The following is a 16,304-nucleotide window of genomic DNA, read 5'->3' as shown; positions in this document are numbered from 1 at the left end:
TGACCAGTTGCAGTCAGTAGCCACATTTATAGCTGTGTGTTGGAAATAGAAACTGGTCTTAAAAGCTGACAAGGTATTTAGAGACAAGCAGAATAAATTTGTAAGTGCAGGAAGGTGCATTTAGAAAGGAAAAGCCTGCAGGAAATGATAACGTATTTGATATTTAATTTATTGATCATTCATTTGTTCCAAAAAATATGCTGAGGGTTTCCCTGGTGGCGCAGTGGTTGAGAGTCCGCCTGCCGATGCAGGGGACACGGGTTCGTGCCCCGGTCCGGGAAGATCCCAGATGCCACGGGGTGGCTGGGCCCGTGGGCCATGGCCGCTGGGCCTGCGTGTCTGGAGCCTGTGCTCCGCAGCAGGAGAGGCCACAAGAGTGAGAGGCCCGCATACAGCAAAAAAAAAAAAATATATATATATATATATAGATATAGATATATGCTGAGTATGGAGAATAAAAATAGAAGTAAACCCAGTAGCTACCTTGAAAAGCTTGGTTTTCTCCACTTTCAGTCCATCCCCCCAGCTCTGAGAGAATGATCCTTCTAAACACAGATATGCCTCTCACCTGCCAAGAAACTTTCCTGCGCTTAGGACTTGTCCTGGCGGGAGCCAAGACTATGCTGATGGATGGCTTGATAAAGTTCTCTAAATGTATATATAGTGATTTTTTACATGGAAATCATCTATTCTACATCTACGAAGGATGAGCGACAGAAAATGTATTTCAACTGTAGCATGAAGGCTATGAAAGAGATGTAGGGAATATTTGGCAGACAGTGAGATGATTTGGGGGACAGGTTATAGAAGCTCCTAAGATGGACACTTTTCTTTTTAACTTCATTCTGCTTGAGCAGTTTATACCAGCATCTCTCAAAATAGGTTCTAGCATCATATACGTCATTAAATAAGGTTACTCTAAATAAAGATCCTGCATTTCAGAAGCACTAGGTTTAGAGAAGTTAAATATATTTTTCTTTACTGAGGGACTTCACAAAACCTTTACTGTGCTCTAAGCAGCCTTTTGAGTTTTTTTTTTTTTTTTTATTGGAGTAAAATTACTTTACAGTGTTGTGTTAGTTTCTGCTGTATAATGAAGTGAATCAGCTATATGTATACCTATATCCCCTCCCTCTTGGACCTCCCTCCCACCCCACCGCCATCCCACCCATCTAGGTCATCACAGAACACCGAGCTGAGCTCCCTGTGCTACACAGCAGGTTCCCACTAGCTATCTATTTTACTCATGGTAGTGTATTTATGTCAAACCTAATCTCACAATTTGTCCCACCCTCCCCTTCCCCACCATGTCCACATGTCTGTTCTCTACGTCTGCATCTCTATTCCTGTCCTACAAATAGGTTCATCTGTACCATTTTTCTAGGTCCACATATATGCGTTAATATACGATATTTGTTTTTGTCTTTCTGGCTTATTTCACTCTGTATGACAGTCTCTAGATCCATCCACGTCTCTACAAATGACCAATTCCATTCCTTTTTATGGCTGAGTAATAGTCCATTGTATATATGTACCACATCTTCTTTATCCATTCATCTATCTTTGGACATTTAGGTTGTTTCCATGTCCTAGCTATTGAGTTTTTAAATGGGGTATATAGTAAGTGGCATTTCTCAAATTTATTTGAATTTGGAAACTTTTTTAGGGCCTTCTTGCAGGATCAGTGTTATGATAGCATGTTTTGGGAAGTATTGACTTGGAGATATCAGGGCTGGTGGCTAAGTGAATTTTGAGAGTCCATTCTTGAGCAGTGTTTAAACACTTTCTTGCTGCCATATATGTACCTTCAAAAACAATAGCCACCACCACAGCATCAACAAAATAATTGTCATATTATTATCCCTATAGCAATACCACCTGAAAAAGTGAGAGGTACAGCCTTGGACCAGATTCCTGGAGCCTTGGTTTTCATCAGATTGAGGCTGTAATTAGAAATTTGGATGTGGGTATTTGATGCAATGACTGTGACTGCTAAGGTTCATGATGGGATGAGGATACTGCATGGCCATCCATCAAATGCCATAGGTTGGGGAAGTGAGTATTACCTTGAGTAACTGATTCATCCCTATATGAAGTGACAGTTTTCCAAGTGAAACCAAAGTGACATGGCATGTATCTCTGCACATGTAGTGCTCCCTGTAACTGGAGAGAGCTAAAAATTGTATCTTTATTTGCTTCACTGTTGATTTAAAAAGAAGGTGCTTGACAGAGTACCTCTATGCCTTACCTGAGTCGAAAGCGAGTTGTCCTTCCCACAGAACATAGGTCCTTTCATGGAAACTTCTTGTAGGAAGGCTGGAGGACAGAGAAAAGACTTCCTGGAGCTTCATGATAAGCTAGTGTGTGACTGTTTGATAATAAATGGTTGTACTTTTGGCAGAATTTCATGTAAAGCCTGCTGTCATTTTTGTGTCCTGTCTGGCTCTGATTGCCAGAGGCCAGCAGTATTTACAGAAGGACGGCAACTTTCGATGGCCAAATTGGCCTAGTCAGTTTGTGACCCAGCCCCCTGGCATTTGGTATTAAAAAGCGATTAAATGGGAAGAACATTTATTAACATCAGCCTCCCTGGCATTGCCTTGAAAACTGTCTCCATTCCAAGGCACCACAATCCCTTTTGATGTGGGTGACTTTGGCCAGTGAACTGAACTGAAAACTCTAGTTTTCTGCCTGTTACAGATTTGGGTGCTCACTCGGACAGTGTCTTTGCTTGGGGAATAAGTCAATGCCAAGGCTTGTTGGAGAAACACTTTCACCCTTTGTTTTTCTGTCTAGAAGATTTTTTTTCTTTTACCTTGTAAGACTGTCCCAAGGGAAAAATGACTCTCAATTAGTGATACATGGTCAAATTCTTGCTTTTATGTCAAGCCTTACATAGATCATATTATGCTGCTTCTCTCTTAGCTTACATGTTAGAGATTTATGCTGTTGCTGTTTGGTGGAAAGCAGGCCTAATGAAAAAATGATAATAGGTGTTGGAATGTCTGAATTTGGAAAATTACAAGTATTTGATACTATTTTAAAACTTAGAGCCTTTGTCTCCATCCTTTGTTACATTCATTAGTCCATTAAATTTGCCCTTTTAGGCTGTGGTAGTTAGGCTGTTCAGTTAAAGGGAAGGGAAGATGCACAGTTAAAGGGAAGGGAAGAGCATTACTTAATCATGTCAGTTACTTGTAAAAAAGAGCTTTTAACAACTTTGATAAAAAAAGATGATCCACTAGGCTTTTATCACCATATGTTTCAGAAGCAAGAAAATGGGTCTTATCCAATGAGATCCAACCTATTTTGATTATAGAAGATATTTTAATTTTGGATGAGCACATTGATGGAAAATAGGAATCAAATCCATTATTCATAGCAGTTACTTCAGAAGCTCAATTGGACAAGTAAAAATCCCTGTTTTTAACTGTTAAGAGAGAAGCTTACTAAATTTATTATTACTTTCGTATCTTGTAACCTTGAAGTAAGCCAAACATCTCTCTGTAATTTGTTTGATAAAGTAGGATGAATTATAGTCTTTAAGAAATGCTGCTCTAAAATATTTTCATCTTTACTGTGTGAAACTGTGTGGGATTTTTGTGGTTCCTTCTCCTTATTCATTTTAGATTACAGAGGGAAGGGACTGTCCTCTGTGTGACAATCCCAAGTGGGTAGATGAACCATACTTCTGAGTGAGTGTGACTCATGGTGTGAAAAAGTAAACATCTTGTCTCTTTCTTAACAGAAAATAAGTCTATAGCATCCTGCTTTGGAAGGTTTTGGCAAAGGGACATCTTAGAAATATTTAAGCGGTAGTCATAGGTAGAAGACCACTTCTGCCAAGTGTGTGTATTTTCACAGGAACAAAACTATTTATGAAAATGCATCTAATTTATCCTCTGCCTCTTGTTTCCTCATCATCAAAGCTAAATTCACACATGACTTCACTTGCATGTTTAAATCCATCCTGGTTCTTAATTGAATTCTTACAGAGGGAAAAAATTGGTTAATTGCAGCAGCCTCCCTCCCACCTAAGGTCACTTTATTAAGGTATAGTTCTTTTTTTTTTAAGATTTTTTTTGATGTGGACCACTTTTAAAGTCTTTATTGAATTTGTTACAATACTGCTTCTGTTTTATGTTTTGGTATTTTGGCCACGAGGCATGTGGGATCTTAGCTCCCCGACCAGGGATCGAACCCACACCCCCTGCACTGGAGGGCAGTCTTAACCACTGCACCACCAGGGAAGTCCCAAGTTATAGTTTTTAACCAGGGATTCGGCTGCATTACCTGTGTCATCTTTGTTTCACTAGCCAGAGCTGGAAGTGGGGAGTATGATGGAAGACCTGGACTGCTAGGTGGTGGCCTTTTCCCCTCTCTGCTCTGGACAGGCTCTGGGCACAAGACTGAACTTCTGCTGACACAGGACCCCTGTCCAGTGTACTACTGATTCTTCTCTGGACAGGGCCTCCCCTGAAGGCAGAGGTATCTAATGGGGGTTCTGATGCCTCCCCTCAGCTCCTCCTTTCTCCTGAGTCCACCCAGATAGCTTTGGTCTCAACACAAATGAACACATAGCTCTTAGAGCTACACTACTGTTTTGATTTTCCAAATCCACCCTCCTGAGTGAATACCTGATATAAATATGAATATCACAGATGCTACAAAAGTAAGTGTTATCAGAGAAAGACAAATATTGTATGATTTCTCTTATATGTGGAATCTAAAAATATAACATACTAGTGGTTACCAGTGGGGAGAGGGAAGAGGGAGGGGCTATCGAGAGGTAGGGGGCTAAGAAGTACAAACTTTTATGTATAAAATAAGCTACAAGGATATACTGTACAACACAGGGAATATAGTCAATATTTTATAACTAAATGGAGCGTAACCTTTCAAAATTATGAATCACTATGCTGTATACCTGTAACTTATATAATACTGACCAGCAACTATACTTCAATTAAAAAATAAATTTAAAGTTTTTTAAAGGTTAAAAAAAAAAGGAACGAGTAAGTGGTTATCACAGTATTACATTCCTGCAAGATTTAGACATAAACAGTTGAATATTAAAAATGGATGTTAGAGCAATAAGCTCCAGAGCATGTGTAGATTTAAAACTTAGAAGGCTTTTGTCCACTCAGCTTATTCATTACGCCACTGTGGTCACTAGAATATGAATGTTCTGTTATTTTCCTTAATAAGAGGGTGATTTCATCACAGTATTTGATTTCTTATGTCAAAAATAATCATTATCCCCCCTCAAGTCTTCTTAAATATAATTTTGACTTACAATTCAGTAACTAAGATCAAATAAATTATGTCTTCCCCTGTTGTGGCTGTGGACATGGACATGTCCTCTCTTCCAGAGGCTGGTTGTCAGAGTGAGTAGGTGGGCCACCTGCAACCATTTATTGAAACAGAGTAATTGACAAAGAACACACGTTCCATGCAGCATATCCTGCTGTATCCCTGCAGATTGTAGAATACTCGTGTCGGCGTTTATCTGTCAAAGGGACTCAGGGGTGAGATTTCTGGTCTAGCTCAGCAGTGCCTTACTCGGTAACCTCCAAATTGCTGGGTCTTATCTGCTCTGTGGGTTTCTGCTACAAAACTAAGAGGCAGCAAAGGGCTGAAATCAGCCTCCCCACGCACACAGTTGACCTTGCCTTGGGATCTCAAAGCCACATGGACTGTGGGGAAAGGACAGGTGTTGGGGTGAATCAGACCTCAGTTTGAAACCCTTGTTTCTCACTAGTTGGATCAACTTAGGTAAGTGTCTTAAGCCCTCTGAGCTTCAATTTCCTCATCTATAAACTGGGGATAATTACCTACATTGTAATATTATCATGAAATGTCAGTGGGACAGTCTCAGTCAAATGTCTGGCATATGGTATGTGCTTGAGAGATGCTTGTTTTTCCTTTACTCTCTAGCATTTGCAGCTTACCAGGTGACTTTTATTTCCCCCTCTGCATGAGTCTCTCCCATAGCACGTGTGTAATAATTTACACGTTGAACATGACCTTAGAAGAGATCTTGTCTTGCCCCTACCTTTCATCTCTCTAGTCTTCCTCACTTTTTTTTTTTAAATACATGTTTCTAGTGCTTTTTCCATTTTTGTTCAGAACCACAGAGAGAGAGGAAGAAAGTTCATTCTCTACTTCTCCCATGTCTCCATAAATTCCTGTAATAATTTCATTCTAATCAGGAAAAGTTTTATTGAACAACATTTTTCTAATTTACTTAATTCCCTTAACTCCTTACTAGTACTTGATTATTAAAATGAATGGTGACATTCACAGAAAAATAGACAAAATGAAAAGGCAGAGGACTTTGTACCAGATGAAGGAACAAGATAAAACCCCAGAAAAACAACTAAATGAAGTGGAGGTAGACAACCTTCCAGAAAAAGAATTCAGAATAATGATAGTGAAGATGATCCAGGACCTTGGAAGAAAAATGGAGGCAAAGATCGAGAAGATGCAAGAAATGTTTAACAAAGACCTAGAAGAATTAAAGAACAAACAAACAGAGATGAACAATACAATAACTGAAATGAAAAATACACTTGAAGGAATCAATAGCAGAATAACTGAGGCAGAAGAACGGATAAGTGACCTGGAAGACAGAATGGTGGAATCCACTGCTGTGGAACAGAATAAAGGAAAAGGAATGAAAAGAAATGAAGACAGCCTAAGAGACCTCTGGGACAACATTAAACACAACAACATTCACATTATAGGGTTCCCAGAAGGAGAAGAGAGAGAGAAAGGACCAGAGAAAATATTTGAAGAGATTACAGTCAAAAACTTACCTAACATGGGAAAGGAAAGAGCCACCCAAGTCCAGGAAGTGCAGAGAGTCCCAGGCAGGATAAACCCAAGGAGAAACACGCCGAGACATGTAGTAATCAAACTGACAAAAATTATAGACAAAGAAAAATTATTGAAAGCAACAAGGGAAAAACGACAAATAACAAACAAGGGAACTCCCATAAGGTTAACAGCTGATTTCTCAGCAGAAAATATACAAGCCAGAAGGGAGTGGCAAGATATATTTAAAGTGATGAAAGGGAAGAAACTACAACCAAGATTACTCTACCTGGCAAGGATCTCATTCAGATTCGACGGAGAAATCAAAAGATTTACAGACAAGCAAAAGCTAAGAGAATTCAGCACCACCAAACCAGCGCTACAACAAATGCTAAAGGAACTTCTCTAAGTGGGAAACACAAGAGAAGAAAAGAACCTACAAAAACAAACCCATAACAATTAAGAAAATGGTAATAGGAACATACATATCAATAATTACCTTAAACGTGAATGGATTAAATGCTCAACCAAAAGACACAGGCTCACTGAATGGATACAAAAACAAGACCCATATGTATGCTGTTTACAAGAGACCCACTTCAGACCTAGGGACACATACAGACTGAAAGTGAGGGGATGGAAAAAGATATTCCATGCAAATGGAAATCAAAAGAAAGCTGGAGTAGCAATACTCATATCAGATAAAATAGACTTTAAAATAAAGAATGTTACAAGAGACAAGGAAGGACACTACATAATGATAGAGGGATCAATCCAAGAAGAAGGTATAACAATTACAAATATATATGCACCCAACGTAGGAGCACCTCAATACATAAGGCAACTGCTAACAGCTATAAAAGTGGAAATTGATAGTAACACAATAATAGTGGGGGACTTTAACACCTCACTTACACCAATGGACAGATCATCCAGACAGAAAATTGGTAAGGAAACACAGCTTTAAATGATACAATAGACCAGATAGATTTAATTGATATTTGTAGGACATTCCATCCAAAAACAGCAGATTACACTTTCATCTCAAGTGCACACGGAATATTCTCCAGGATAGATCACATCTTGGGTTACAAATCAAGCCTTGGTAAATTTAAGAAAATTGAAATCATATCAACATCTTTTCCGACCACAACGCTATGAGATTAGAGATCAATTACAGGGAAAAAACGTAAAATAAATGGTGTTTTTTGCACTAGACTGATATTTTCCAATCTTGCCTCCTCTAAAGTGCCTTTTAAAAGATTTTTGCTTTTATTTTTCTTTAAACATTTAAAACACACCCTAAATGTGACACATATTTCCAAATAAAGTTATGAAATAGTTCATTCTCACTTGAGTAAAACAATATGAGAGCTTCCCTCTTCACCTGGTTTGATCCTGAAACAACATAATTGTGTGCTCTTGTGAAGATAAGAAGTTTCAATCCCAGGATCTATTGTTGGCAGGAAGATTTAGACTATTGATTAAAAACAAATCAAACAGAAAACTCTGCAAAGAAATGAAGTCCACAACCAAGGACCAGAAATCCAAAGTGTCGTTTTATGAATGCTCTTATTTTAATCTCCCTTCGGCTCTGTGTTCATTAGTGCATCTGGCAAAGCTCCTCAGTGAAGAAAGCTTGGCGTGGGAAAAGCAGTGTTTAAATTGGCTCAGAGAAGATAGAGTGTACAAATCTACTTTTGTCTCCGAGGAGGTATAATTTCTTCATTCATTTCCCCTTTAAAAATTTTTTCCATGTGCACTTATGAGTAAATTTTAGGGCACATGAAAATGAGGAAGTGATATCACCAGCTTGAACCAAGGAGTGTGTGGGTTGGCAGCCATGCTCTTGAGATCCTGAACCAAAGCTATTTTCTCTCCCAACTTGGCTTATTTCATTGATTTCAGACCAGGGAAGAAAAAAGCGGCAAGTGGTACCTTTCCATGCTTACGTGTGAGATGCGAATTGTGTTTATGTCATGGGTGGACTGTCCTTCAGCCTCTCGTAGTGTGGCACTGTGGCCACTGGGCCTAACTTAGGGTCCCGGTTGACTATATAATCATCAAGGAATTTGGCACTTGCGACTGAGGCTCTGAGAATCAGCTTTCAATTTTTCTTCTTCTCTCTACCCTTGAGACCATCCCAAGATTCCTCTTGCCTCCTGTGTTACTGAAATGGAGTTCAGATTCTAGATCTTGTTGGAATCATTAAGAAGTGGTCTGTTGCATTTCATATTGTAAGAGCAGTAAAAATTCAAAACTTTCTCCTCTCCAACTGCTGAGAGATTGGTCTCAATATCATTTGCCAGATAAAAGCTCTCTTAGATTGGTATTTGTCTTTACTGTTTTTATACAACATTTAGAATTTTCTATTATTTCAGTGGCCTCAAAAAAGGGTGGTTCACCCAAGGGCTGAAACTTAATGGAAATACAACAATGCAAGGATGGGACCAAGTCAGGAGTGGTCTGGAGCCAGCTCCTAATAGCTCACAAAAGCCAGTGTTCTGACCCTTCTTTAGAATCCACATCTCTGCTTCCATCTGCACCGCATGCTCTTCCACTGTGGTCTATTAGTCAGAGCCCTGGCAGGATACACAGTGCACGGCCCATGGGGTGACTGAAGAGTTTATGAAGGGACCTTTGCAGTGATGTGGGCAGAGTGGAGCTAACATGCCAAGGGACACCTACCAGATGGCCTGAAGGGTCAGAGGAGGGAACTGTCACCAACACCAGGTGAGAGCTGTGACCATGGAGAGGATCCCCAGACAGGAGCTGTGCCTGGAGACAGGCAAACTGAGCCACTGTCAGACAGATGTGAAGCAGGGAGGGGCTGTAAAATTCAAAGGAAAATATAGACAATAGTGAAGGTCAAGTAGACAGGAGGGCAACCCGGGGTGGTGGGGGGGGGAAGAAGTTCAAGGTACATTTGTGCAGAGCTTAGACAGAATCCCATTGGCCCAAACAGCCAAGCTCTTTCTCTCTCTCTACTTCTGGCTTGCCCCTTCCCATACTGGTCTTGAGTTAGTGTTCTGAGACCAGTTCTCCATCCATTTCATGCAGTCTGTATTATCATCATTTGGGAGCATCTAAGGGCTTGTGTAGGTTCAGAGCTCATGATGTTTTAAATAAACCTGAGCCTCTGATTTGCTCAAGTGGAGACTCACCGATGCATTTCCTCTGGACAGTAATAGGGGTTTGGGGCTTCAAAAAATTCTTAAAATATACAGAAGCAGCACAGAGACAGCCCAGGTTCCGTTCTGCAGGAAGGAGACCTGAAGTCCTGGTGCAGCCTTGAGGAAAGTTTCTCACAGAAATAACACAGTACAACTGCTGATTTGCAGTTGCAGCTATTGTGAAGAACCCAAAGATCTCAGGCATTTGAGTTTACAGCAAGGATAATAATATTCAGCTCCACAGAATTGTTGTGAGATTAAATAGAATTTTTTAAGCTGGCATAAGTTTGGGTTGCCTGCTACAGGGTGGCAATTTGGGAGTCAGTTAGCAAGAGAATGAGCCTAGCTCACTGCCTGGCACCCCCAGCTGAGTAACTGGGATTCAGAACAAGAGATGAGGCAATACTGTGCAGTCAGATAGAGCAATGGGGATTTAAATTGATTAAATAACTTGCCTTCCTCAGTTAAAAAGAATTTCCATCATAATAATAACAGTGATAAATTATTGACTATTTTAATACATTGAAATATTCACAAAATTAAAATTGAACTTCAATAATGTGAAAGATGTCACTTTTCCTAAGCAGAAATGTCCCACGACCTTGCGAGACCAAGTAGTAGTTAGTAGCAATGAATGCAATTAGAGAGACATGGAAAGTATGCATGCATCCTGATTAAAAGTACCTCACTGCTGTCGGTCAGCTCTGTCAGACCCTTGTGAGGTACTTTGGATGTTCAAGGACTTCTCACCCCAAATTAACACTGCAAACACTGTGTTTCAGAGGGTTACCAAAAGTACAAGTTTTCCTTAGTGAGAAGTCTCTAAAATGAACCTCAGTGATGTATATGCAACTTCCATCACTAATCTTTCTTATTGCAACACAGTTTGCTGAATGCCAGTTATGTATGTGCCAGGTATCTGGATAAATCTAAGTGAGACGGTGACTCCCATCAAGGAAGGCATAGTCTAGTGGAGGAAGTAGACCCAAAAACAGATGAGAAAAGAGGGCCTGGGAAGTATGCAGCCCTGCCAGTTGTCAGCTTGGAAATGCCTTACTCCCAGGGCTGAAGAGGGAGCTCTACTGTCATCAGCTTCCCTGAAATTGACAAATTAGATGCAGACAGCTAGAGTCTAGAGCTGCCAAAGACATCCTTAGGATTGAAATATAACCGTGCTCTACGCAGAACTGTAAGAACATGCTGAATGTGCTGTATTCTTTATCTGAAACCTGTTTAGAGGTGAGAGAAAATATGATGATGGGAATGATGGTAATAATTACTATAATGAGGCCTGTTCTCTGCTGTTCTGGAAGGAAGCAGCCTGCAGTAGATGTTGTCTGGGTTGAATGGGACAGGGAGGCATCCTCTTCTCATGACCACTCATCCACACACTGCTGGCCATGTGCACATGCATGTATGTGTGTATGTGTGTGTGTATCTGTCTGTGTGCTTGTGTATGTGTCCTCACCTATGACTTGTTCTTTGAAAAGGAAGCCGGGAGTAGGAAGGGGATGGGATAAACCAGAAGCGACCAGGCTAGACTCAGATTCTGGAGCTGGTGCTCCTCTGAGGTAATTTATGTTTCTGAGAAGCTCACTGCTTTTCCATTAGCGGCTCTCAGATGCGTGACTGTGCTGATGGTGGCCGCATGATTCTCTGGGCGCCCTAAGAGGTATGTTAAGGGATTTTTCTCTCTTTGCAGCTCAGGGGAATGATTTTCTGTATCCTCCCGAGCCAGGAAAAAAGTCAAGACTAACACCTATCAGAGTGAATCTATCACACATTTTTCCTACAGATACAATAGGTATCAGTAACCTCTTTTTTTGTTTTTGATCATCAAATTAAAACTCAGAGAAGTAAATTAATTTGTCTGAAGTTGCACAGGTAATCAGACAAATAATGTGTATTATTATTATTGGCTGCATTATTAGCTGTTTTAATTCTCATGTCTTTTCACCCCCTAGTGTATTTGGAATCAATTTCCATTTGCCTCTTTTCCTAGAAATGAATGCACTCTGTGTACTTTGGAAAATGCCACGCATTTTCTCTTTTTCCCACACTCTTATTTTGTTTGCGTTTCATCTGTATCTGTTAGGGTGAAATAAGCTATAAATTATTTAACCAACTTTGTCACATCTGTGATCCACAGGACACAAAATTGGATTCTCTCCCAGTCTTTCTCATTCTAGGAAATTCAGCCATGTTCATGACATATTTTTTCCCTAACTTACAACTTTCTGCTTGGCTGATCAACTTGCAGTTTAAAGAAATATATTCTTGAATATTTTCTATCTCTCTTGACTGAATGGGGAGGAGAGAAGATTATCATCAGTTTAATTTGAGACTCAAGAATTTTTTTCATGAATGTTATTTTTCTTGAGATAAATAGTGAAACTTCATTGAGTTTGGGCACTGTGCCACTGTCTTCAGTTGCATGTTTTGAAAACAAAGTAAAACACCGCATAAGACAGCCCCTCTGGTAGCAATGTGGAGTGGTAGGCTCTAAGCTCACAACTCCAATGACGTGGACTTTCTCTCTGATCAAGAAACCTTTGTGTTGATCCTGCTGCGCTGAGCTGTGAGCCTCACTTACCTCATTTAATAGTTGACACAGGGAAGGGCTAATTTCATTCCTGCTCAAGGTGACTAATGGTAGCAGGGCCACAACTGGATCATGGACATCAGCTGCTGGACACTGACTTGCTTTTCTTTCTATGCGTGTGGGACCCTTTACTCCATCCTTGTTGCCTGTAGGTAAAAGTCAACTCCACACAGAGCATACAACACCCTGATGGTTTGTCACCTGCCAACATGTCCAGGGTTATTCCCTGCTTCGTACATTCTGTATCTTCTGCCCGAATGCGCCTCGCTGTGACCCCCTCCCCTTCCCCAAGCCCACCACATCTACCTTGTGAGCATTCATTCAATTTTCAACCCCAGATTGTCCCCCCTCCACCAGGAAGCCCTCTCTGTCCTCTCCCCTTCGCACACCCAGTTTTCTCTCTCACATGGAACATTTATTCATTTATTGATTTATTCAACAAATATTTCTAAACACTCACTAAGTGCCGGGCACTGAGCTGAGCACAAACCAGGCGCCGCTGAACACAACTGAGCAGCTCCTGTCCTCATGGAGCTTAGAGTCTGGTGGAGACATTAATTAAAGACAGTGAGCACACAGATAAATACGTAATCACAACTGGGATGAGGGCCAGGAAGGGAATAAAGGCCGTGCCTCGAGCCTGCAGCCCCATCTCTGCACCTCCAGCAGCGGCGGCAGCTCTCCAGACCGCCTGCTGCAGGGGCTCCGGGACTGGGGAGGGAGGAGCCCGAGGGCGCCTCTGTGCTCCCCGGACACCGGCTCCTCCCAACCTACTGGCTCCCCAGCTCCGGCTTCTGCTGAGTAAAGGCTAGAAACATACGACACCACAGTGAGGAAGGTCCTTCGGTCAGGCAGCAAGGGGTGACACTGGGGGTGTGAAGGCGATGCCTCTTTCAGATCCGCAGTGAGGGCTGATCTCCAATAACCGCAATGAGGTGGGGAGGCGCCTCACGGGGTAAAACACGATCCAGGGACCTGGATGGTGACCTGGTCAGAATTCTCTTAACCCCTGCCCTTGCCTCCATGCTTAGGATTAATTAATAGGGGGTATTACATTCTCTTTACAAATCTTTAAATTCTTGGACTGAAATATACTCTGTAAACTGAAAGAAAAATCTAAATTACAAAGATAGCTTGCAGTTTTTAAATATAATGAACTTGTTACTTCTCACCTGTTTTATTCCTTCAATTTAAGTGGGTCATAGAAAATACATTATTGTATCCATTTGAGTTGAAGGCTTGTTATGCAAAATTTTTTTCTTCTTCTTTCATATTTTAATTCTAAAGAGTGTGGTTACTCTAGGTAAAAAATGAGATCATTACTTACATTCCCTTACTTTTAAAGGAAATTGTCCAAATCACATTTGTTCATATGGAATTGCTCTTAGAAACTTTGTTATTCAATATTTTGTAGTCAGCAAAACAAAGATTTTAATAAAATCCAGGTGACAAATGTCTCAAGATGTTTGAAATCTTTTACTTTGTCTACTTAAAATATTAGTAGTTGCATTAGGGAATCTTATTTATGTTTTAGAAATTCTTTTGTTTAGTCTTTCACAATTATTAAAAGTAATAGGCTATTTAAAATGTTTATAAGAAAAAATTTAAAACTAACATGGAAAGTTCTATTTGGTTTTTCCCTTAAACTTTTTTTAAAAAGAAAAAAGTAATACCATCCAATACATTTAGGTTTGTTTTAAATAGGAATTCCTTCAAATATGTCTATTTGGAAACACACACTAGCTTTTACAGTGCCCATTACAACATATTATTAGTAATAAATAGAAATATTTTATGTTAACTATAAGTGACAAAAATCTTTACAAATTAATATATACAGTGTAAGAGAAAGGTGTTCTGTCAGTTTAATGATTTATTGTAATGAATTTTGATTCCAAAAAATTTCATGGAATAAATGCTTGCTTACTGGCTTATTTGGAAAGATGCTAAAAACACCTCAGCTCAAATGATCTCCCTCATTGGTGCCCCACATTTCACCATTTGCATTTAATTTTCTTCATGCTAAGCTTTGCCTCTCCTGGTGGGCTTTGTGTGGGTTTTTTTTTCTTCTTCTTCTTTGTTTTTGTTTGTTTTGCTTTTAATGTGTTCTGTTTCTGAGAGGACAGTAATTCTCCATGATGCCTTAGTGAGCTTGATCCCACCCAGCTGCTTTGCTCCCAGGAATGAGTTGCCTGGGGGCACAGGGACTCTAAAGGGAGCCAGACCAAGAAGCAGGATGGCTGTAGGGCCAGCCCAGAATAAGGAGTAATGGTCACTGATCATGTTAGGCAAATAGCAGATGTTCTGGGTGGCAAATGTGTGTCAGGGGTACATGCGAATATTTCCATGAGCCAGAGGTTTTAGCCTGAGGGCTTTCTCTGATGAATTCAGCACACTCATCAAAAGGTTTACATTGGTCTAATTTATTCATTCCTTCAATGAGAAGTTGAAAATGAAAGAGATGGTTAAATGCTGACTGAAGTGGAATTAAACCCAGATTAATTTGTCCTCCACTATTGTGTGTTTCAGAGATTGGAGCACAGGGAAGTTTTGGTGGGCTTGTTGTTCCTGGTTTTCCCGTTCATCCCAGCCAGCAACCTCTTCTTCAGGGTGGGTTTCGTGGTGGCCGAGAGAGTGCTATACATGCCTAGGTAATTACTGCTCCTGGATTCCTCTTTACCAGACCAACACTGATGGCTCCAGAGAGACCGTTCTTTGTGTGTATGACAGATCTTTGCGGTGTTTATTACCCCAGCTTTATAAACAGCCAAAGAGGAAGTTGGACGAGAATATTGACCAGAGTATATTCAGAATTTTAGCAGCAATCATTTACCACGACTTCTTTGTTCAAGTATCTGTGTTTATTAAACATAATTATAGTAACTTTCTAGAAATATTTGTTGATTTGGATAAAATTATTAACTGTGTTAAGTAGCATGATTTTAATTAACTTCTATCTTCTTTCTCTCTCTTTCTTTGTTCTTTAATTTAAAAATAGGAACAATCTGAAGGAAACTTGTCCTTGAGAAAAAAATTGGTTAAAATTATAAAGGGCATTCAGACTTGTATGATTACATAATGCCACTTAGCTCTGAATATTTGAATCGTGCTGAAGCTTGTCTGTTCTCTAGTCTTATTCAATGTCAGCATTCCAAGGCCTGTTTCTTTTCAAAAGCCTGAAAATGTCCCTGAAATGGTTCTGCCGTTTATCCATTGTGTGACCTTGAGTAGCACTTGAAGATTTTTTTTTTTTGCACCCATGTTTTCTCATTTTTAAAATAAGGATTTTATTAAGCTTCCTAAAATTAAGTAATTTGATGAATTATACATAAGAATGAACTTTTCTCTTTAAAAAAATTTTTTTAAGACCTTTTTATTTTTTATTTTATTATTATTATTTTTTTTTGGCCACACCACGCAGCATGTGGGATCTTAGTTCACCGACCAGGGATCGAACCCATGCCCCCTGCATTGGAAGGCAGAGTCTTAACCACTGGACCACGGGGGAAGTCCCAAGAATGAACTTTTCTAAAAGGCAACAAAATAAATACAGTAAACCAAAATATTATCAGGAAATTATTCATTTTTATTTCTTCATTTTGAGTTAGAAATTTAAGTTAATTTTAAACTTAATTTAAATGAGATTAATTTAAGTATTAAATAGTAAAATTTATTTCATTTATGGATATTGAGTTAGAAATTTTAAAATGCAT

General features: G+C 39.7%; 1 protein-coding gene across 5 annotated transcripts in view; it reads left to right on the top strand.

Annotated features, from left to right (window-relative positions):
• The window catches only part of TMTC1 (transmembrane O-mannosyltransferase targeting cadherins 1), a 260,735-nt gene that overhangs the window by 151,990 nt on the left and 92,441 nt on the right, over nucleotides 1-16,304 (top strand). For all 5 annotated transcript variants that reach the window (XM_049694189.1, XM_033430160.2, XM_049694188.1 and 2 more), the window contains one exon: nucleotides 15,121-15,242. In XM_049694189.1, the coding sequence (XP_049550146.1) occupies nucleotides 15,121-15,242 (122 nt within the window). The remainder of the gene's footprint in view (nucleotides 1-15,120; nucleotides 15,243-16,304) is intronic.

This window comes from Orcinus orca, chromosome 11 (assembly GCF_937001465.1).
Source record: "Orcinus orca chromosome 11, mOrcOrc1.1, whole genome shotgun sequence".
Taxonomy (NCBI): domain Eukaryota; kingdom Metazoa; phylum Chordata; class Mammalia; order Artiodactyla; family Delphinidae; genus Orcinus; species Orcinus orca.
Note: the sequence above shows the minus strand (reverse complement) of the source record. Positions and strands in the feature narration are given on the sequence as shown.